This window comes from Polypterus senegalus, chromosome 18, assembly GCF_016835505.1.
Source record: "Polypterus senegalus isolate Bchr_013 chromosome 18, ASM1683550v1, whole genome shotgun sequence".
NCBI classification, from domain to species: Eukaryota; Metazoa; Chordata; class Cladistia; order Polypteriformes; family Polypteridae; genus Polypterus; species Polypterus senegalus.
Window position 1 is genome coordinate 88,372,324 of NC_053171.1, and position 23,489 is coordinate 88,395,812.

The 23,489-nt window shown below is 35.3% G+C and overlaps 1 protein-coding gene across 2 annotated transcripts in view; it reads left to right on the forward strand.

The window, feature by feature from the left end:
- Positions 1 to 23,489, forward strand: part of LOC120518755 (centrosomal protein of 128 kDa-like) — a 190,187-nt gene that overhangs the window by 141,921 nt on the left and 24,777 nt on the right. For both annotated transcript variants that reach the window (XM_039741707.1, XM_039741706.1), the window contains one exon: positions 7,593 to 7,616. In XM_039741707.1, coding sequence (XP_039597641.1) covers positions 7,593 to 7,616 — 24 coding nt within the window. The remainder of the gene's footprint in view (positions 1 to 7,592; positions 7,617 to 23,489) is intronic.

Below are 23,489 nucleotides of genomic sequence, written 5' to 3' on the forward strand. Positions count from 1 at the left end.
TTTGTCTTCATTATAGTCACTTCAGATTTTCACAGCATAACAGCTGCTTGATTTAATTTAAGGATAAAGAAGGTGACATTTTAAATACTTTGTTGATTAAGATCATGCATCTTTATAGTTAGTGTTACACTAAAATATGGTTTCTGTTCAGTGGGAATAATACAGAAAACTTGCAGTCAACATAATTTTTACTTATTAATGATTTGCTTCATTACCTAGCTTTTCTGTATATTGACCAGATAGTGCACACCACAGCTTATTGCTCAGATGAATAAGGCTGATATACTTTATAGAACCTAGGTTCATGTACCACTACTGTTGTCTCAGGGAGATTGAGTAGCTGTGAGTGAAAGGGTCACCTTAAGTAGTTTTTCACTGGTGATAAAAGTTTAAACAAAACAATTTTTATACAGCAGTAAAAGTTAACTCTATCCATCCATCCATTATCCAACCCGCTATATCCGAACTGCAGGGTCACAGAAGCCAGTCCCAGCCAACACAGGGCGCAAGGCAGGAAACAAACCCTGGGCTGGCTCCAGACCACCGCAGGGCACACACACACACACACACACACACACACACACACACACACACACACACACACACACACACACACACACACACTAGGGACAATTTAGGATCGTCGATGCACCTAACCTGCCTGTCTTTGGACTGTGGGAGGAAACCCACAAAGACACGGGGAGAACATGCCAACTCCACGCAGGGAGGTCCCGTGAAGTGAACCCAGGTCTCGTAACTGCGAGGCAGCACCGCTACCCACTGCGCCATCGTGCCACCCCAGTTAGCTATATTTCCAATTTAAATTCTAAATTGAATCCTTTAAACATTTTAAGTTGGCTGGGCAGTAGATTACACTGCACAACAAAGTTTTTGCTTCTTAAACACTGTTGGGTGTTTCTTATAGATTTTATATTTGTATCCAAACATTTTCGCTCCCGTAAGTGAGTTATCAACAATGGTTTGTGCAGCCTGGGCATGTCCAGGCAGTGAATTAGGCCAGGCTGGAAGCTGTGCTGTTCTGACCGAGCTTGACGCTGTCTCACATTCTTTAAAGGTAGCTTGCATACAGCGATCCTGCTCATTGGGGTAATATAGATAGTCAGTGTGTATGTATAATATCAGTATAGTATCTGTAGCAATAGAACAGTAAGTAAGCTTGATGCTGTAGATGTTTTGGTGTCAGGCGATATGTCTCATCAATGTCGTAACAGCCGCAATACATTCTGCTACATCTGTGGCGATTATACACTTGTGCTTCAGAGACGTTGGATGACTGCTCTTGTGAAGAAAGCTTATCGTCTGTATTTCGGCTGCAAAATTGGTTATCAAGACAAGGAATGGGCGTCTCATATTTGCTGTGCGACATGTGCTGTCAGTCTGAGAGCCTGGCTCAGAGGCATTTAAAAGACAATGCCATTTGCTGTTCCGATGATATGACGAGAACAGAAAGACCATGTGACGGACTGTTACTTCTGTTTGACTAATGTGTCTGGTTTCTCTGCCAAAAACAAGAAGTCAATTGAATATCCTAATCTGCCTTCAGCAGTGAGACCCCTGCCACATGATGACAGTCTTCCAATTCCAAAACCACTAAAGGATTGGACCTTAGACAAACCAGATGACGAGACTGCAATGCAGGGTAGTGACAGTGACATTGAAGTGAATTTTGAACCGTGCTTATCAGGCGATCCACATCTGATAACACAGTCCGAATTGAACGATTTGGTCGAGATTTGGGTCTCTCAAAAGCAAAAGCCGAGCTGCTGGGTTTGAGACTGCAGGAATGGTGTTTGCTGTCGCCAGGTCCAAAAATTTCTTTGTGAAATGTGTTTCAAGGCCAACAGTCTCTGTTTCTGTTGTGACATTGAAGGATTGTTCTCGGCTTTGGGTTGTGATCACAACCCAGAAGAGTGGCATCTCTTCATTGATTCTTCAGTGTTAAGCTTGAAAGCTGTTCTGCTACACAATGGCAACGTTTATCCTTCAGTACCTGTTGGCTATGCAGCACACATGAGAATATGGAACTGTTGCTGAAGCACATCCAGTAAAGCAGGTACAACTGGAATATCTGTGGAGACCTTAAAGTCGTTACTCTGTTACTAGGACTGCAGCTCAGCTCTACAAAGTACTGTTGTTTCATCAGTGAATGGGATAGCCGTGCCAAAGAGTCGCACTATTCTCGACAGAACTGGCCACTTCGTAAAAAGTTAGTTCCAGGACAGAAAAATGTGGCACATGAATTGCTTGTCGACCTGGCAAAGATATTTTTGCCTCCTCTTCACATAAAACTGGGACTCATGAAGAATTTTGTGAAAGCACTGAACAAGGAAGGCGAAGGTTTTCATTATTTAAGACAGATGTTCCCAAGAATAACTGACGCCGAGATGAAAGAGGGCATTTTTGTTGGCCCCTAGATCAGATATGTTATGAGTGACAAGCGGTTTTAAGATCTGTTAGTTGGGTCAGAAAAAAATTGCCTGGAAAGCCTTCAAAGACATTGTTGACAGTTTTCTGGGCAATTACAGAGCCCCAAACTCCATTCATCTGGTAGACAAACTTCTCAAAGCATACAAGACAATGAAGTGCAACTTGTCACTTAAGATTCATTTCCTCCACTCACACTTGGTGGTCTTCCCTGCAAATCTCGGTGCAGTCAGTGACAAACACGGTGACAGGTTTCACCAGGACATTGCTACGATGGAGAAACGTTACCAGGGCAACTGGAATCCATCAATACTTGCTGACTACTGTTGGACACTGCAACGTGATGCACCAGATACTTTTAATTCTGTTGAATTTAATAGCTTATGCAAAACATAGACGTAACTAAATATGTTATTGTCAGTAAACATATAAATGTTTATTGCTCAGAGTTCCTACGTGATGCAATAAAACCAAAACTATATTTGTGCATACCCAGTAGGTACCTGTCACAATCGGCAAAACTTTTCAGGAAGCAATAACTTTCAAAAAAAATTGTTGTGCAGTGTCATTGATGCTTATTAAATTCAACCATTTTAGGTTCCTTCAGTATACGTAATCTTAACTAGATAATAATTTTTCTGTTTGGGTGAATTCCATAATTACATTTTTATATCTTACAATTTATCCACATACAGACTTTTATATCATCTTTACTTGTTCCTGGCAAGTTTCCCATTTTCTTTTTATTTGCATGAATAATTACATAAGACTGCATGATATCATTTATTTGGATTTAAAATATAGTTGTACACTTAGGTCTCTTTATTCATACATTATCAGCTCTTGAATTATTTAACCTTCACTTTAATGATAAACCGTCATCAAATGACTCATCACCAATAATGAATTATGAATCAGTATACAGTGAAGTGGAGAATGAATTAGCATTGAGATGTCAGAACAAAAACCATACTCTTAACATCAGCAAAATAAAAAGAAACCGTTGAAATTAGGAAACAAATACATACATACATACAGTGCATCCGGAAAGTATTCACAGCGCATCACTTTTTCCACATTTTGTTATGTTACAGCCTTATTCCAAAATGGATTAAATTCATTTTTTTCCTCAGAATTCTACACACAACACCCCATAATTACAACGTGAAAAAGTTTACTTGAGGTTTTTGCAAATTTATTAAAAATAAAAACTGAGAAATCCCATGTACATAAGTATTCACAGCCTTTGCTCAATACTTTGTCGATGCACCTTTGGCAGCAATTACAGCCTCAAGTCTGTCTTTTTGAATATGATGCCACAAGCTTGGCACACCTATCCTTGGCCAGTTTCGCCCATTGCTCTTTGCAGCACCTCTCAAGCGCCATCAGGTTGGATGGGAATCATCGATGCACAGCCATTTTAAGATCTCTCCAGAGATGTTCAATCGGATTCAAGTCTGGGCTCTGTCTGGGCCACTCAACGACATTCACAGAGTTGTCCTGAAGCCACTCCTTTGATATCTTGGCTGTGTGCTTAGGGTCGTTGTCCTGCTGAAAGATGAACCGTTGCCCCAGTCTGAGGTCAAGAGCGCTCTGGAGCAGGTTTTCATCCAGGATGTCTCTGTACATTGCTGCAGTCATCTTTCCCTTTATCCTGACTAGTCTCCCAGTTCCTGCCACTGAAAAACATCCCCACAGCATGATGCTGCCACCACCATGCTTCACTGTAGGGATGGTATTGGCCTGGTGATGAGCGGTGCCTGGTTTCCTCCAAACGTGACGCCTGGCATTCACACCAAAGAGTTCAATCTTTGTCTCATCAGACCAGAGAATTTTGTTTCTCATGGTTGGAGAGTCCTTCAGGTGACTATTGGCAAACTCCAGGTGGGCTGCCATGTGCCTTTTACTAAGGAGTGGCTTCTGTCTGGCCACTCTACCAAACAGTCCTGATTGGTGAATTGCTGCAGAGATGGTTGTCTTTCTGGAAGATTCTCCTCTCTCCACAGAGGACCTCTGGAGCTCTGACAGAGTGACCATCGGGTTTTTGGTCACCTCCCTGACTAAGGCCCTTCTCCCCCAATCGCTCAGTTTAGATGGCCAGCCAGCTCTAGGAAGAGTCCTGGTGGTTTCAAACTTCTTCCACTTACGGATGATGGAGGCCACTGTGCTCATTGGGACCTTCAAAGCAGAAGAAATTATTCTGTAACCTTCCCCAGATTTGTGCCTGGAGACAATCCTGTCTCGGAGGTCTACAGACAATTCCTTTGACTTCATGCTTGGTTTGTGCTCTGACATGAACTGTCAACTGTGGGACCTTATATAGACAGGTGTGTGCCTTTCCAAATCATGTCACATCAACTGAATTTACCATAGGTGGACTCCAATTAAGCTGCACAAACATCTCAAGGATGATCAGGGGAAACAGGATGCACCTGAGCTCAATTTGGAGCTTCATGGCAAAGGCTGTGAATACTTATGTACATGTGATTTCTCAGTTTTTTTATTTTTAATAAATTTGCAAAAACCTCAAGTAAACATTTTTCACGTTGTCATTATGGGGTGTTGTGTGTTTTTTTCTAAAGAAAAAAACGAATTTAATCCATTTTGGAATAAGGCTGTAACATAACAAAATGTGGAAAAAGTGATGCTCTGTGAATACTTTCCTGATGCACTGTATATATAGTGATATAAGGTGCTTTATTGGCGCCGACCTGGCACAGACTGACACCAGAGACACAGGTAAAATAAACAAAAGAATTTAATTTCTTCAGCTGTGGGACACATCTTCCCCGTGCCCCACTGGCCCTGCACAGTCCCCAAAACACAAATAAAGCACCCAAAACACACTCTTCTTTTCCTCCACTCCTCTCAGGGCAGCGTTGCCCTTCTCCTCCCGACTCTGGTGCCCTGAGTAGTGGCTGCAGGCTCCCTTTATAGCCCACCCGTAAGTGCTTCATTAACCAAAATTAGGCTGCACTTCTGGGTGTGGTTGCGTTGTCTGGATAACTTTGATTTATGCGGGGGCGATTCTAGTTCGGTGTAAAGACAATTCTTCCTGTCATCAGTTTGTACTCTTCTCGATGGTCTGGGATTTTTAAGGTGATTTTCTATGTAATAAACTTAAGTTATAGCGTAATGAAAATTGCATAATTAGATCTGGACCATATATATATATATATATATATATATATATATATATATATATATATATATATATATATATATATATATATATATATATATATATATAGTCACTGCTGAAAAGTTATTCATCAATTTCAGCTTGTTTTTTTTTATCCTGATCACTGTCACTAACTTGGTCTGTCTACATAACTGCATTAATCAAGAAGGTTTATCAGTACTGTACTTCCTGAGGTATAAATCTGACATGTATTTCATAACTACATTGTGTTCTCTGAAAAGAATTAGGATAACAATTTAAGGATCACAATTGTCTGAAGAAAACAAATCCGCTCCCTTTAACACTTTTAGAGAGAAAACATAATATGTTTTTAAAATTAATTATTTAGAAATTAAAAAATTATAATTACACATATAATTGTTTTACATATAATTATTACTTACAAAAATTAGTCATTTGGTACTTTTTTTCTCTGAAGGTGTTTCAAGGTGGAATTACCTACAGATGTCTGCTAACATAGTCTCACTCCTGTTTTCCATTATAATATCAATGTATTAGAGCCATGTCCTGGTGGAACCTCTGCCATGTCCTCAATGGAAAATTCCAATTAAGAGAGTAGGAAATGGATTTTTAAAGACATGTTGCACCCAAGTGCTGGGTAGGAAGATGCAAGCTTCTGAATTAGTTCTTCCTAGTCTACCTTTTTTACCCAAGAAAATAGTGGCACATGTTTTTTTGTTTTTTTTTTTCTTTTTCAATTCTGGAAGGGTGTGCATTCTTTTACTTATCTGTTACCCAGTCAAAACAGATGAATCAACCTGAACTTGAATATTTCTGCAAAATCTATTTAAACAGCAACTTTCTCTCTTCTAGACAATAAAAAAATATCTTTCTAAACTTCAAAATATAAATTTCTGGCTATTTTGAAGGAATAAGAAGATAGAAAAATACTGATTGAGAGCAAAAAATGTTTCGCAAATGTTTGATTTTAAGTTGTTTCCAGCTCAACAAATGTCAAAAATGAGACTGCCATCTTTAAGCTCAAAATATACTTCAAATAATATACTTAGTCTGACAGATACTAGAACAAACATAACTTCTTTTGAAAAAAATTGACAGTTGTTTCAAAAGACCTTTAAAGGCTTATGAATATAGAGCTTAGAAAAAATGTGTGAAGGTTGAGTACACTGACACATTTGTTTGCCTGATGATGGCCAGAGGCATAATCAAGGACTACAGTCAACCCTGGTCATGTTGTTTTTTTCTCTTCCTGATACCTGAAAAGTTACTACAAGAGAAAAAGACTGTTTGATACCTTGTAGTACTGCTCCCTGTTGAATGTTTTTTGCAATAATGCATGCATATACTGTATATTTGTAGGTCTGTTTAGTCTCTAATAATCACAATATATTTCATTACAGCTTATTTGATTTCAATGTATATCTTATTTACATGTAATAGAGGAAATTCTTATTGCACACTAACTTCAGCATAATTATAAATTAAACTAACTAGCAGCAGCTTTCATTTTTCAAAGAACTGCAATTAATCTGTATTGTATTAAACACTAATTACATATTTTGATGGGTTGCACCAAAAAAATCACATAAAACATTTTTTGAAAAGAATTATTAAGTCCTCGTTCTGCTTTCAGCTACTATTAGATTATGTGTGAAATATTGTTCATTTCAAAAACTAGCATGTAAAGGTATGTGTTTTCATTCCAAACTGTTTATTATACTGTACCAGCACTGACACTGTGGCAAAGCAGTTTTAGACTGGCACGCCAAATGTTCGCATTGAATGCTCTTCTTTTAATAATTAAAGCTTTCAAGGGCCTTCTGTAAAATTAATTTTACTATGGTTAAATATTTGAGCTATAATTAAGCAAATGCTAAATTAAAACATGCAGTTCAATTTTATATAATGTATACTAAAATAAATATGTTTGAACATTAACTTCCTACTATGTAAAAATTCCTTTTTTTTTCTCTTCTTAATGCAGGACAGAATTATGGACTTAGAAATGGTAAGTCTTCTAACGTTTCCATAAGAAATCTTAAGCAAATGATGTCTATAAAGCATTAAGTGTACAGTATAGTTGTTTTGTATGTGCTAAATTATTTTTATACTTATTTTCAAACTTTGAGAAAAGCAGTGTTGGACATTGTTCCTGTTGACTTAAAACCACTCCATATACAATGTTGGAGAGCATTTCTTCTTGAAACTTAATATTATGCATTTGGTTAAAATCTGAACATTTATAAATCTTAACCTTCAAAAAAAAAAATAATTTTGAGATGGCAAACTAATTTAAAGTTATGATTGTTATTGGCAAATTAATATTGATACATGACAACAGGGATGTCTCAAGAGTGAACACTTCATGGTATTAATATGAATTCCAAAAATTTCAGAAACATAATTGTTCTAGGTTTTCTACAATATTCATATTCCCAAGTGCGAGTTTGTACTGTACTCTTGTGTGACTGCATGTAGATGAATAATAAATGAGAAACATGACTAAAATGACATATAAGAAAGGCTTGCAGTGGAGATGATACAGCACCACGTGTTGAACAAAACAACAGGAAAAAGTCATGTCAGGAAATGCTTGTTTTTGAGACAGGAGATTTGTTGTATGCAATTGTGAGAATTATGTGAAAAAAAGGCTAAAACACACATACACACACGTGTTAATGTCATTCTTATCTCAATACTTGCTATTTTACCAGGAAAGTGAGCTCAGTTATAGTGCCATTGATTGATCGGTTGTATCAGAAGTACTACGTAACAAAGTATTTTTCTGTTTACAGTATGTGGTTGATCTTTTTTTAACCTGGGGCTAATATTGTTAGTTCATTTGAGCTGCTTACTATTGAACATGCTGCTTACAGTCCTTGTTGGTGCTGGTGTGAAAGGGATTGCAGCAGAACTCCGTATTAAAGGACAACACCAGTAGGAGTATTCAGTAATGCAACAAAGGTGATTTGAAGTTGATTTATGAAACGCTAAAAACTGCTACAAATCTCAATTCTCCATTAGGGTCACAGTCTAAATTAGTACTGCCTCAGTATACAGTGAGTTTGAATAAGTGTCTACCAACAAAAAACGAAAGTTACTAATTACTTTTAATAACTCAAAAGCATAGTCCTGTTTTCTTCTTATCACATTCTGACAAGCAGTATCCCCATCAGCTAAAGACCATACATATTTGCTTTTTTTTAACTTCCTAAACAACTTAACACTGATTGTTGATTGGTATTGTGAACTTAGTGACGATATGCATGTGGACAACATCGTTGGCTTTTTCAAAAACACAAGGCTATACACTGACAAAAAATGTAGTGTTATCAATTTATCTCAGATCAGTTGTCACATATGGTGGACAAAGCAAAAGCGCATCACGCCAAAATTGTCTGGCTGCCTGAAACTCACTTATAGATTATCATTGCCTATTATTGTTATAAGTGTCAAGGAAACCGTTAACTTTCCTTATGAATATGTTATGCTTCACGTGCAAGATTCTAATAGCAAGATTTTTTAAAATATTTATGGGGGAGGGGCATGGAAATACTAAAAGGAAGATTACTCTCCAAGGTTTTGGCAACACTTCATACACCGATTCTGACAATACATTTCTTAGAAAAGGTTCCAGATTCAAATAAACGGTGGAAAAGTCTTTTGTAAATGCAACGTGTCGAAACACAATCTAAGATGAGACAAAAACGTACTCTTAAGACAGCATTTTTTCAATCACAGAGTCACGATCCACTTTTGGACCTATCCTTGGGTTGTAAACATACTGGAGGGTTGAAAAACAGCCATTTCAGGTAGCACATTTCTGTGACACACCCCCAGTCTGCTAAAGTGATGTACAGTGCTACCAAAAATGTTTCCCTGTTTCTAGCTGCATTCATTTCACCAAGAGAACCCTCTTCTTACCAGCTGTTTCTAATCATGTTTGATTCCTGAAGGAAGGAACCCTGTGCTGTCTGTGGGTTGTCAAGGAATTTACAAAGGAACAAACTGAGCTCCAAGGCCATAAAGGCTGACAAACACTACTCTAACAAATGCTGGAATCCAGTGGAATCGTTATCTCAAACTGGTTGAGGAAAAATAAGCATCAGTTGCTACCTTCGATGATATGCCACTTTATTTGATGCTGTTATTTAAACTTTTTGAGCACTGATGAAGCACTGGAGCGGCGCAATGGCTGATGGGAATTGTCAGTTACAAAAGGTTGCAGATAAGATGAAGGGGGTGGGTGGGTAATATATATTACATACCGTTTTACTGGATCAGTTGACTTGAAATTGACTACACTTACAGCCACAGCATATGCAAGTACTTGCTAAACTCTTCTTCTCTGATCTTTAACGAATTGTCCTCCTTTCAGTTTGCTTCTGCATATAATCTTAATTTGCAGTTTTTCTTGTGAGCACGTGTGGTGAAAAGGGAACTCATTGCATTAGAATGTCCCACTCACTATAGCTTTATTAATGACAAATAAAAGCAAATAAAAAATATGTCTGCTGTTTTTTTCCAACAATGACACTAAATTTTATTGCTGAATATGAATATGCAAACGGTAAATTTGTCATTCATTTGGTTTTTGAGTACGTACTAATGTTCATAAATATAACCCCTGAAATGAGACAAATGTAGTAAAAACATGTCTTATATTTAAATGATTAGGAATGATAGACTACAGGTAACGTCAGACCATAATTTTCTAATTCTTATATACAGGTGTTACAAGAGTTCTGATAAAACAGATGAATTTAAAACTGACAAGATTGATTTTATACAGAAAGCCTTAAAGTTGGACAAATGTAAAAAATGAGGGACAGGTTTGGACAATTAATGCACCAGGGTCCTCATGTATAATGTCGTGCATAGAATTAACACTAAAACATGGCGTACAGACAAAAGTGGAAATGTGTGAACGCACAGAATAATTCTGATGCGCAAAACTGTGTGTAAGCCAACTTCCAAGCATTTCCTCTCCATAAATCCTGGTCAGTGTGAAATTTAACACACATGCGTTATGCCCCTATGAATATGCAAATCAATATAAATAGCCCCTTACCTTCAGAGTTTTGTGAAAAGACAATGGCAAAATCACGGGGAAAAAAAAACTTCACTGACTGCGAAATGGAGGTCCTACTCAGTGAAAAATATATTTTTTGGTTGCTTAGGCAGTAATATGACAAACAGAAGGAAACTGATGGAAAGGCAGTAAAATGTTCAAGTTCAGAAAGTGCCTGAAATAAATAAGTGCTCAGATGTCAAAGTCGAGGTAAAACGGCAAGTTGTAGTTCACCATCAGAGTGTCATACGGAAGGGTATTAGGGCACAGAGTAAAGAAAAAACAAATTAGAGACACAGTGAAGAAAAAAAGGTCAAAATGTAGACTTTAATCTTGAAATGTCCTCTTTAATCACAAAATAAATTACAAGATTAAAGTAGGATATTGTAAACTTCCATCTTAAAATCAATGTTTAATTTACTAGAGTTTCTCAAATCCCATCATAACTAAAGTAGCATGTTAAGTTCTTTATATTCTATGTGTTCCCCAATCACTACGTGCTTTTTTAAACAGGCTTTCTCTTTTGTAGGCAGGAGCACACAGGCAATGATCACAACACAGAATATATTACATCCATTATATTACAACTCTCAACATTTTAGAATAGTAAGGTGTATACTTGATATCCTTTTCATGATGAAATGCATTAAAGCATGTAGTATTAAACATGTGGGTCATGATGGCACATGTGGGGGGGAGCTGGCGCTCCTTCCAGGTATTGTTCTTGACTCCAACAAAATGTTTGCTGGGACACGCGTGACCCTGAATGCAATAATTTAATGCAGGAGTACTGTCTCTGTCAAGTGTACCCACCCCAATTCCTATCCTTCCATTTTCTTTCTCCACACAACCAATCGCCACATAATGAGCTATGAAATAAATGTAAAACCATCTGTAAGATTAGAACACCGATTCTTCAAAACTTTTATGGAACATTGACAAATCTTCATAATACATGTTTAATTATTCCATCCATCCAGGTTCACACAAGTCCCAGCAAGCATCAAACGCAAGGCAGGAACAATCCATGGATGGGGCACCAGCTTATTGTTACCCCTGCACCACCATGCCCTTACGTTTTTAATTATCAAGAGTATGCATTATTTAAATGAACTTAACGATTTATATGTAAAATGTAATATCCATACTTAATGGATTTCATCATAAAAATTATATCAAGTATACATCCTAATTTAAATCGACTTAGAAGACAGTCATCATCAACTGTAAATACACACTCTCTTCTATTGAATTGAACTTAATTTATTTAATGTCATTATATGGTACAATGAGATTCAATATACAGATTCTCCATAAACTTATTTTCCTATCAAATGATAAAATAATAATAATACAATAAAAAACAATGAAAAATATACAATATGAAAGCATAAGTATGATAAACATGTACATATAGGGTAGATAGTGCAAATGGTTCATAAAGTGGCTCAGGTTGTACAATGTTTCAGTTGTAGTGCAAGTTTACAGTAATTGTAATTATCAGTACAAGCAATTCTACAGGGAGCACTTGATCGACTGATTGAGTGCGTTTATAGCTGTTGGGATGAAACTGTTTCTGAACTTTGAGGTCTGTGCATGAAAGGCTCTGAAGCGTTTGCCGGATTGGCGAAGTTCAAATAGACTGCAGAATGGCTTAGTGGAATCCATGCAGATGCTGGCAGCTATAAATGTCCTCCATGGCTGGAAGCTGTATCCCGATAATCTCCCCACTGGTTGTTAAATTCAAGCACTGCTTTCTATTTTTAAGAATTTCGATTTTTAGTTTACCTAAATGATAGTTGGGCAACTACTTGATGGATATACTGATATTTAAAGCTGTTGTTTCTTCTAGTATATATGTACAGTGTATGTTATATTCTGTTACAGAAAAAGGGACATTATTGTACACTTGAATAATGGAAGTACTTTTAAAAAAAAGCTTTTGAAGAGAATTTCTGTTTTTGCTGTGGTATTGAATATGTATTGAGTATTGTGAAATTTCAATGGTATTGTTATTGAATACAACATGTCTGGCATTGTAACATTTTAAATCAAGAATTACAATAAACATATAGTAAAAAGTGATTTTAAGCAGTAGTTCTGATCTACTTTCGTGAAGATGTCAGTGAATAAATTTACAAATGTGCACATAGTAAGAAACAATAGGTAGTCCATGATGATATTGTTCTTTATAAACCCTATACTGAAATCATCTCAAGATCATAACAACCCTCTAACCCCTATTGTTACATTAGGGGAATCCCCATATCCATCAAACATTAAAATTGAAGGCCTACATTGTATTTTGATATTTATGAATCTGAATTCTAGTATAGTTAGATGATAGCTGGGTAACTAATTGATAGATATACCGGTGTTTCAAAGCTATTGGTACTGCTAGTATATATTTATTTTATTTTCTATTACAGAAAAGACACAATATTGTTCATTTGAATAATGAAAGTATTTTTAATAAAAAGCTGTAAAATTGAATTTCAGTTTTTGCTGTGGCATATCAAGTATTGTGAAATTTCACTGGTGCAAAAATTCTGGTATGTTGACATCCTTACTAGACAATATTGTTGAAAACAATGCAAGTACACTGCACTCACAGAAGCGTGCCATTGCTGTCTCTTCCTCTGAATAGACAAAGATATCTTTCTCTTTACCTCACTCATTTGTAATCTGAATACCCCAGGTTTGCGAGCAGCAGGCATTGCTGAACATTGTAATGCCACTGAACTAAATCTTATGTTGAGACAAATTTAATGTTAAAAGTATGATGGGGCAGTGAATGATACTTCTAACTCACAGCTCCAAGGACATAAGTTTAATTCTCTGCCTGAGCACTCTGTAAAGTTTTTGCATTCTTCTCTTGCATGTGTGACATTTCTGAGGGAAATTCAGTGTCATAACTGTATATATTAGATTAATTGTTGACTTTGAATTCCCCTAGTGGACATTTGTGTATCAATGTGCCGTGTAATGTCGGGCTCTTTCCTAATTTGTTTCATCTCCCCATGGCTCCAGAAAAAAGAGGATTTGGAAAATAGATTGATGATCATTAGGCAGGTCAACAGAATGCATTGCCTAAAATTGACAGGAAAGCTGCAAAAAGCAAATACACCAAAAACCTTTTCATAAGGCATTAAATGTTAATGATCTGACTAGGGTGGCTTACTTTTTTAATCCTCTGGATTAATTCAGTAATATATATATATAAATATATATATATATATATATATATATATATATATATATATATATATATATATATATATACACAATATAGTTATAAAATCTACATTTTACAAAAATGCTTTCCTTGTTAACGTCTTATTTTTAGAAATTAGAAATGGTAGCTTTTATATTAATTTGTTTTTGGCAATAGTTTGTCAGTAGTTTGTTGAATTTTTTTTTTATTTTTGAACATAAAAAAGCATCATGGAAACTTCTTCAATACCGTATTATTATTTTCTTCAAACAAGTTATTTAAATAAGGTTACATTATTAATTAAATATTCTGTGTCTTTGGTACTGTGATAATTCTGCTGTACTGTAATGTCATACAGTCAATCCACTTTTTCATGACAAAACTTCATATTTACATGTGCAGAGTCATCAACATTTTTTTTCTTGTACTGAATAATCTTATGCTTTAATGTTACTTTGATCTGTACTCTTTTTTCTTTTTTTTTTTTTTTTTCCCATTGTGATGGCATGATCTTTGAACAGCTTTATATAACATTATTGCTATATTGCTGATAGCCAATAGAACTTTTTTTCTGAACCTTAATTTACCGCACAAGTTGCAATGATTTGAAAAGATGTAGTCTGGATTTCATTAAGCCACGGCACTGTCTCTAGTTTTAGCCAGTTTAGAGTAATCGACAAAACCCAACTTAATTACTACAACTTTCTGCTCTGTCTTTACTTCTCTATAATAACCCAATAGTCCACACTTCACATTTGCTTTTTGTCCTAATCACTGCATGTAAAGGAGTGACACGTAATGCAGTACTTAGTAAATCTTTATTTTAGGTTGCTTTTTTTTAGAATAAGCACTGTTACAAGAACTTTTGCAAAACATACATAAATAGTAACCATGTAGAAAAAAGAATAAAACAAGGTATTGCACATTTGCTATTTCACATAATATGCAGTTGTACATTTTGAAATAAGGGAATGTATAATTAAAAAAGAAATTTACTTTAAAAAAAAAAATGTATTTTGTATGGCTTATAACAGGAATGTAAGCTTATATTTAATATTGTGATGTCACCTTGAGTATAAATAATTCAAAGCAGCGATTTATAGCACATACATTTAAAAATGCTTATGGGTTGAACTAAATTCTTTACTTCATCTTATTTTAGCCATTTCATTTTATATTGTGCACATCCCATTAACAATAGTAGTGAGAGTGACTTTGCCATTAACAACATAAACAGCAGATAGTGACAAATAGACAAACATTTCAAGCATGTGTAATCTCTATGGGCTTTTAAATGGAGAAAGAATATTTGGAATTACTTATAAATTAAATGTTGCATTTTTAGTTTTATTATAATATTCAGGTTTATTTTCTGCCAGGATTGCATTTATATTTATTTCTTTAATTTGGTTATCAACAGTAAATCCTAAGTAATGTGTTATATTGTATTTTTTAGTATCTTGTTAATTACATATTTTCTTTCAAAGAAATTCAGCTTTATTATCTTTGTAGCATTCTGCAAGCATTTACGGTTTGTAAATATGTCATCATTTAAATCTGTAAATTATGAACTAACAAATATCTAAAATACTGAAAAAACAGTTCTATTCTACTAAATTGTAATATCATTTAAGGAATTTTTATACTTAGTTACATTTATAATGTTATCTGTTCTTTAGCTTTGATAATACCTATTTATACTTCATTGGGAATATTATTCACCATACATTTTATTTCTCCTGTACATTATTGCCTAATGGAAACGGATGATTTCTAGATTACTTTTGTGCTTACTGTTTTACACAGTTAATGCTATAAACTCTTTGTTTGCTTTTTTTTCCATCTCTGGTTTAAATTATATCAATCTAGTGTGTTAGAATACTTTAGAAGTAGACAAAACCGCTTATCCAAGGACATTTGAAAAAGCAATAGTGAATTTCAATTCTAAGAAAATGTTGAAGCGAAGTACAAAGGTTGATGCACTTGAACACAACTGTTAACATCATCCAGGGCTGAAGATCTTCCAAACTGAAGAGTCTGATGCGGAATTATTTGTTCCTGCAGTTGACCGTATAAGTACGATAAGTATCTACACAGCACTTGCTGTTTTAATATTTGTACTGAAAGGCATGATACTTTATGTCTGTGCAGTTCTTGTTAATTAATACAAGAAGAATTTTACCATAGATATTTAAATGGTCATTTATAAATCAATTTTTATAACATATATTCATTCCAAATGAGAGTTATAGATTTAGAAGCCCATCCCTGTCCTGGGCTAGAACTACCTTTGGACAGGGTGCTTCACAAGACTCCCCACTCATTCACATCAAAGTAATTTAAAATCCCCGACCAATCTAATCTCCACATATTTGAGATAATGGTGAAACAGGAGTACCCGCATTAATTTCCATTTAGACGCAGGGAAAATGTGCAGTCTCCACATGGACAGTACATAGAGTGAAATTTGAACTCTGAGCCAGATTTATAGCAGCAATAACGACTGCACCACAAATCATCTCTATACATGTTAATAAATATCCAAAAAACATTTGTCCATATTTATATAATGGAATAAATGTGACTGTAATCATAATAATATATAATAATCATAAGAACAGTCTCTGGAGTTTTTTTTTTTTTGTTTGTTTTTTCTGTGCACCCTGGCCATCGGACCTTACTTATTCTATGTTAATTAATGTTGACTTATGTTTATTTTTTATTGTGTCTTCTATTTTTCTATTCTCCATTTTGTAAAGCACTTTGAGCTTCCTTTTTTTTTTGTATGAAAATGTGCTATAGAAATAAATGTTGTTGTAAGTGTCCAGAAGTTTAACAGATAAGAGTTAAGTTATCCATTAAGTTTGTCCATTAAGTTTATTGGACTCGATTGGTTAACAAATATCCAGATCATCCCAATATGTCTTATTTTAAGACTTGTCAAGAGTTCCACATCAAATACTTGGTCATTTGTTCCATGTTCCCATGACTCTGTGTGAAGAAGTGCTTTCTGGCTTTCAGGCTTGAATACATTTAAATTGGCATTTCTAAAATTATTAATACATAAAATGTAGCAAGCACTGCATCAAAATTATTTTTTTATTTGAAAACATTCACAACATTCTCCACATATCAGTTACTATGAATCTTATCCAAATGCTGTTTGTTTGAGTTATGTATATGTTATAACTCTTATTTAAAATACACATTCTTTCACATTATAGAAGACCCATTAACGAAAGATTTACACATGTCTTTAACATCACAGGTGTTTTTAACATACTAAACATATCCTTATAAATATTCTTATTTATTGTAGTACAGAAAACTCTTATCATTAATTTTTCATAGGAATGAAAGAAGCTATAATAATTTTTCATTTGTGTTGTGAAAGTTTTTTATTATTAACTTTTGGTGAAGTGATAATAAAAAAGCTATATGAGATATTTTGTTATGGTACACAGCATCAAATAAAGTTCACTATGGATGCATTTTAGCTTTGGCCAAGCAAATGACTTGACTGTTGCAACACATGCTATATACTGTTTGTGTGATCTGTAGCATAGTCCATGAAAAATGGCTTTCATTTAATTTCCATTTTCTTCAATCAAGGATTTGTGATAGCATACGTGTAACTGGAATAAAAGTGGCATAAATCTGATCCTTTTATTGTGAAAAGCTAATTTCTCAACTTTATAGATTACATCTCCTTAACTGTGAGCTGTCAATTACTCAGTTATGCTGCTGCCAAAGGCCTAATTAGCTCCATATTTAATAGATGTAACATACAGTATGCAAGTCTACATAAACCTGCTAATCTTGGGCTGTACAAAGCTACAAAAAAGGACAGTTATTATCAAACCCATTCTTCTAAAAACTGGATTGTCTAATGTTCTTTCTTTGCTTATTAAACTTATTGTCAACTTATGTGCATTTAAAGCTAATTTATACTTTGCCACTAGATTTTTGTGTGTAATCATATTAATACTTTTAAAGTATTCATTTTTAAACATATCTATGCCGATATCTATGCAAACAGATGAAAGTCCAAGTCTTTAGAGTCCTGGTGCTTCCTGTCTTGCTATATGGTTGTGAGACATGGATGCTATCCAGTGACCTGAGACGAAGACTGGACTCCTTTGGTACTGTGTCTCTTTGGAGAACCACTGGTTTGACTTTCTGCTGAATGAGCGGATGCTCACAGAGTCTTGAATATGAGGTACATTACCTGCATTGTGAGGGAGTGTCAGTTATGGCACTACAGCCATGTGGCACAATTCCCTGAGGGTGATCCATCTCGCAGGATCCTCATTGTTGAGGACCCTAGTGGCTGGACCAGGCCAAGGAGACTCCCGCGTAACACCTGGCTGTGGCAGATGGAAGGTCATTTCTGAAGGGTGGGACTGATCTATGTGTCTGCCTGGGGGGATACCAACCAGGATCTCGAGCTGTTTCGTCATGTGCTGGGTGCGGCAACGCGCTGTACCTGTGCATGCTACCCAGCCTGACCTGACCTCATTTTTAAAGTTGCAAGGCAGTTTAACTACTGTTAAGATAATATCTGAATATGATTAGATATACTGTTTAATGTATATTTCCTTTGAATTTTAAGCATTGTGTATAATGTTCTTATTTTTCCTTTTAATTGTATTATTTAGTGCAGTACATTTGACACTTACTTTATATCTTGTATATAGTATATGTAAGATTATTACATAGTATATCATTTTCTAAGAACAAAACTGTAATCTTATGTTTGATAATTTTTGTATTGCAAATTGCATCTATCCATCCATGCTTACATCCATTTTCTAACCCACTTACCCAGTTCAGGGAGCCAGAGTCTAGCTTAGCTATGTTGGGCCAGGATCTATTCTAAGACGGTCCATCACAAGGCATACTTTTTCAAATACCCACACTCACTAAGAACAGTCCAAACTAGTTTACAGTGAACCTGACCTGCAGTTCTTAAAGGCATGTAAGAAAATTAGGTTTACCTGGAGATACAGATACAGTAAAAATATGCAAATATCGCACAGAAATTGACAGAGACCTAGGTATGACCCAGGACTTGGAACTAAACTGTAAAGTGATTAGCCTTATAGCCACATACAGTAGATTCAAATCAAATTTAGTGGAGACCACGCAAGTTTCTTTTATATTTTTTAAATATAACTATACTTTTATTTTGCTTCCCATAGCTTTTATGCAAATCCTTTAGATATTTCTTTAAGCCTGTATTTTTGGATGATATAATAAATGTTTGCTGAATGTTTATCTTCACAAGTAATGGGACTATCCCAGCTGTTCTTTGCTTTTACCTGCTGTGGAAAGTATACTCCCGGACACAGACAGACAGCAGAATGTCCAAAACACAGTTCTTTATTTTCCTTTTGCATTACAATGCCTTCCAAAAACTCTCTTCCTTTCTTTTCTTTCATCTTTCTCTTTCGACCTCCACTGGATGGAGGCGGCCCCTTTTATCATGACCTGGATGAGCCCCAGTTGCTCCACTTGACGTCATTTCCTGGTGTGGCGGAAGTGTCAGGAGATCACCTGGAAGCACCCCGGGTGCCCCTGGGATTCTCTAACCATCCTGGAGCCCCCTGGTGGTGGCCATGTCCTCCCGTAGGGGTGAGCATCCCAGCTCCGTTCCAATGGCTCCCAAGCAGACCCAGGCGGCTGCCTTCTCGTGGCCCACGGGAGGTATCGTCCATCTCGGGGACCGTCCAGTCGTCCCGGCCGGGTAGGGTCCCCAGTCATCTGGGACACTGTGTAGTCTCTAATAAAACAAGTATATCTAAAAAAAAACGAGTATAATTTATACATTAAGCATCATCTGAGAGTTTTTTCTTTTTTTTTTTTCCTTTTCTTCTTCACTTGTACCTCATTCAGGGTTGTTTCCACCTTATGCTCAATAGGCTACAGCTCTCCAGAGTCTGTTTGAAAGTGAAAATTAATTTTCAATTTCTTTAATGTGTTTCATGCATAAGTTATGGTGTATATATTTGAGCAATAAATAATAAATTCAGTTGTCTAATCCCACACATACACTACTAGAGGGAGGGTTGACTTTGGAGAGTCATGGAAGCTTTAGTGGATCTTTGTGTGGTCAAGCCTGTTGTCAAATAGCAGTTTGCTGGTTAGTCATAACAGCTCTGTAGTGAGTGAGAGATCTTCAAGGTGTAAAGTTCTGCACTAGTACTGTGTGTAACAAATAGTACAGTATAGCTTCTATAATCATATATTGGGAGAGGAAAACCATTGACAGTCCAGAATTCTCAGGCCTGAACTGAGTACATTCATTGTCAGTTATAGAAAATGGTAATTGACAGTCACTGTATTACACACAATGAATGAAATTCCACTTGTCTGTCTTATCACTCCATGCTCCAACTGGAAGTCTATACATGGCACCATACCTCTGTAGATGGCAGAAAATAGTATATATTTATTTATTTCCCTGTCTGGACATCTCTTCTTTCAAACATAATATCTTTATCTTTTTAATATTTAATGTAATGGAGATAAAAATGTAATGATGTAGATACTATACTGTACTAATTGCCAGGTGTCATGTAGATTTGAGTTTTCCCTTTAGTTCAGAGTTAAAAAAAAAAAAAATTGTTGAAGAATGATCTGCATTTTATTTAATAAAAAATGTTAATCTTGAGATTATTTAAAAAAAAAAAAACAGATATCATATAAGGCTGTTTTAATAAAAGATAAGTAAAATTTGCATGCATCAGAATGCCGTATTTCTTAATCTGCTGTGGCAGTGTTAGAGTAAAAGCAATTTTTAACTAGGCTTACTTCACAACTTTACTGTAAATTGAAAGCATTTCTAGTAAAGGATGTAATGTGTTGCAGCACTACAGAGTTCATTTAACACCTAAAGCATTAGGAACGAGGCAGTTCTGCTGTTTATTGCAGTTTAGTATAGCAGGTCATTTTACTATTTAATATCTTGTGCTAATTCCAATTATAGATATGTGCAGTCACATTTAATAAAAATATACTTCAGATCATTTGTAATTCCATTTCACTAGTCAAAATTAGGAGACTCTTCCCTTTGACTGCTGTGAAACTTTCAATTAGACACATCTGTAAATAAAATAAAAAGTAAATATAATTTGATTACTCATTCTGTATGACAGTGAATAGTAAAATAAATAGCTTCAGATATTTTAAAGCCATTAGACATGTTGCTGTACTTGATTTGCAAAAGAAATAAACTAAACTCATTGCCCTTTAGTCACACTACAGGGCAAAAGAGCAACTGCAGTGCCAGACCTTATCAGTGAACGATTGGTTTTATTATGCAACAAGTCATAATTACCAGACAGATAAAGTTGGTCATGAGTGTGTGTATGTCTGTGTGTGAGGCAATGGTGTCTGATTTGCTGAAGGTAACCAGTTGATGTCTTAATTCAGCAAAAGGACTTTCTAGGAACTGAATGATTTTTTTTTTTTTGGTAAGAAAACAATGTTTTTGCATTTTTTAAACCATACCCAACCATTCATTTAATCTGGGATAAATGCCATAGTTTACTTAATGGAGACTTATTAATCAAAATAAAACAGTTTTGAAGGTGCATGTACTGTATAGGAGTTGCTAGTAGACCTGTATTTAATGGAAATGGAATTTTATGTGTTTATCATGAGAGAAACAGAAAATAGCATCAACTGTTCCTGACTTTAAACACCACCATAAATGCAGTAAGTCTGCAATAAAATATTATAAGCTTCTATTTATTTAACAAACAACCTTCTTTTAACTGCGGTGGGCTGGTGTCCTGCCCAGGTTTGTTCCTGCCTTGTGGTCTGTGCTGGCTGGGATTGGCTCCAGCAGACCCTTTGTTAGGATATAGCGGGTTGGAAAATAAATGACTGACCCTCTTTTAATAAGGTGCATCCAAGTATTAAAGTAGTTATTTTACTATTTGCTTATTATAACTTTTGAATAAAAATGTTACAATTCCAGAATGTTTGCATTCTTTCTCAATACCAGAAAAGTTTCACACTACTCAGTACCTATTCAAAACCACAGCAAAAACAGAAAAATCATTCAACAGCTTTTTATTAAAAGTGCTTCCATTATTCAAGTTATCAATAATGGGCCTTTTTCTGTAATAGAATAAATATACTGTATATAAATGCTATGCAGTTAAAGCAGCTTTAAGGCACCAGTACTTCCATCAAGTAGTTACCCATCTGTCATTTAGGTAAACTAGAATTTGCATTTAAAAATGTCAAAACACAACGCAGTTCTTGAATTTAAATGTGTGACATCGGGAATCCCCAGTGTAAGAAAAAGTGTGGGAAGGTATGATCTTGGAAGGATATCATTGTTTATAATATTTATCTTAACGTGTACATTCTGAATGTATTCTCTGACATTTTCTCTTGAGTAACAGAAAAATATTGCTTAAAATCAATACTGAAAATGAAAATCCTAACTTATTATATCTGTACTGTTGAATTAATGAATTTCAAGGTAATTCAAGATATCTTCATAAAAAAAAACACTTTAAAGCTGTTTTTCTAATAACCTATTTTAAATTATGGTTTATCAGAGAATCTTTTGCTTAGCTTTGTAGCATTTACTATTATAACATTTATATTTGCATAATTAGCTGTTAGAAGTAATTCTTGGTCAAATTAGTTCAAATACCAAATGTTAAAAACACTTGGTGCTGTTAACTGACTCGATCTCTCCCTCTCTCCATTTTTACATCTGTCCAAACTTCCTGTGTGAAATCAATTTTGTCAGTTTTACATTAATCTAACATTTTTGAGTTTGTGGAAAACATACTTTGTTGTGCTGTTTTCAAAGCATCTATGAGTGATCAGACTTTGCTTTTTCTTAGCCTATGCACAAATCCAGAATGAGAAAATTAACTAGATTGATGCTACCTGTAGTCTGTTAATCTTAACATATGATACATGTCTTTAATATTTTTGTCACATTTTAAAGGTTCAACTGATTAATATTGGTGCACCTTCAAATACCGAATCAATGACACAAATATGGCATATGCATGTTCGTAGTATGAAGTATGCAATTTTTTCCATCTTGCTAACTGCATGTCTCAGCAGTTATGCATTTTGGCTCACACAGTACATGTCGAATTAATAGGGAGATGTACTTTGTGTTTTGATTGAAGAGTTGAAGCACTTTTGGTATTAACAAATGGACAGCTCATTCATCCCTAGTGTAGACAAGCCAAATTGCCCATTGTTTGAAACTTGCCTCTCTTTTTGCTGGCTACAAGTGTTTGTTAGAGTGGCAAGTGTGCAGGTTCCTCACACATTTCACTGTCTTATATGTGTAATTGAGAATGCATGCAAGGATTCCCCCATGATCCTGAACTATAAGCCAGTTAAAAAATTAATGGATGCTTGGGCAGACAACTGTAGATGTTCTCATTGTAATCAGAGAATAAAACAAGAACTGTGCAGGATATTATATTAAAAAGCAAATAATCTCAACATCATTTTATCTCCTCTTACAAATTCATGACAACTACAAATTGAATGATCACAACAGACATCTGATGGTCACATCAATGTGCTCTCAAAGCATGCAGTCTGTG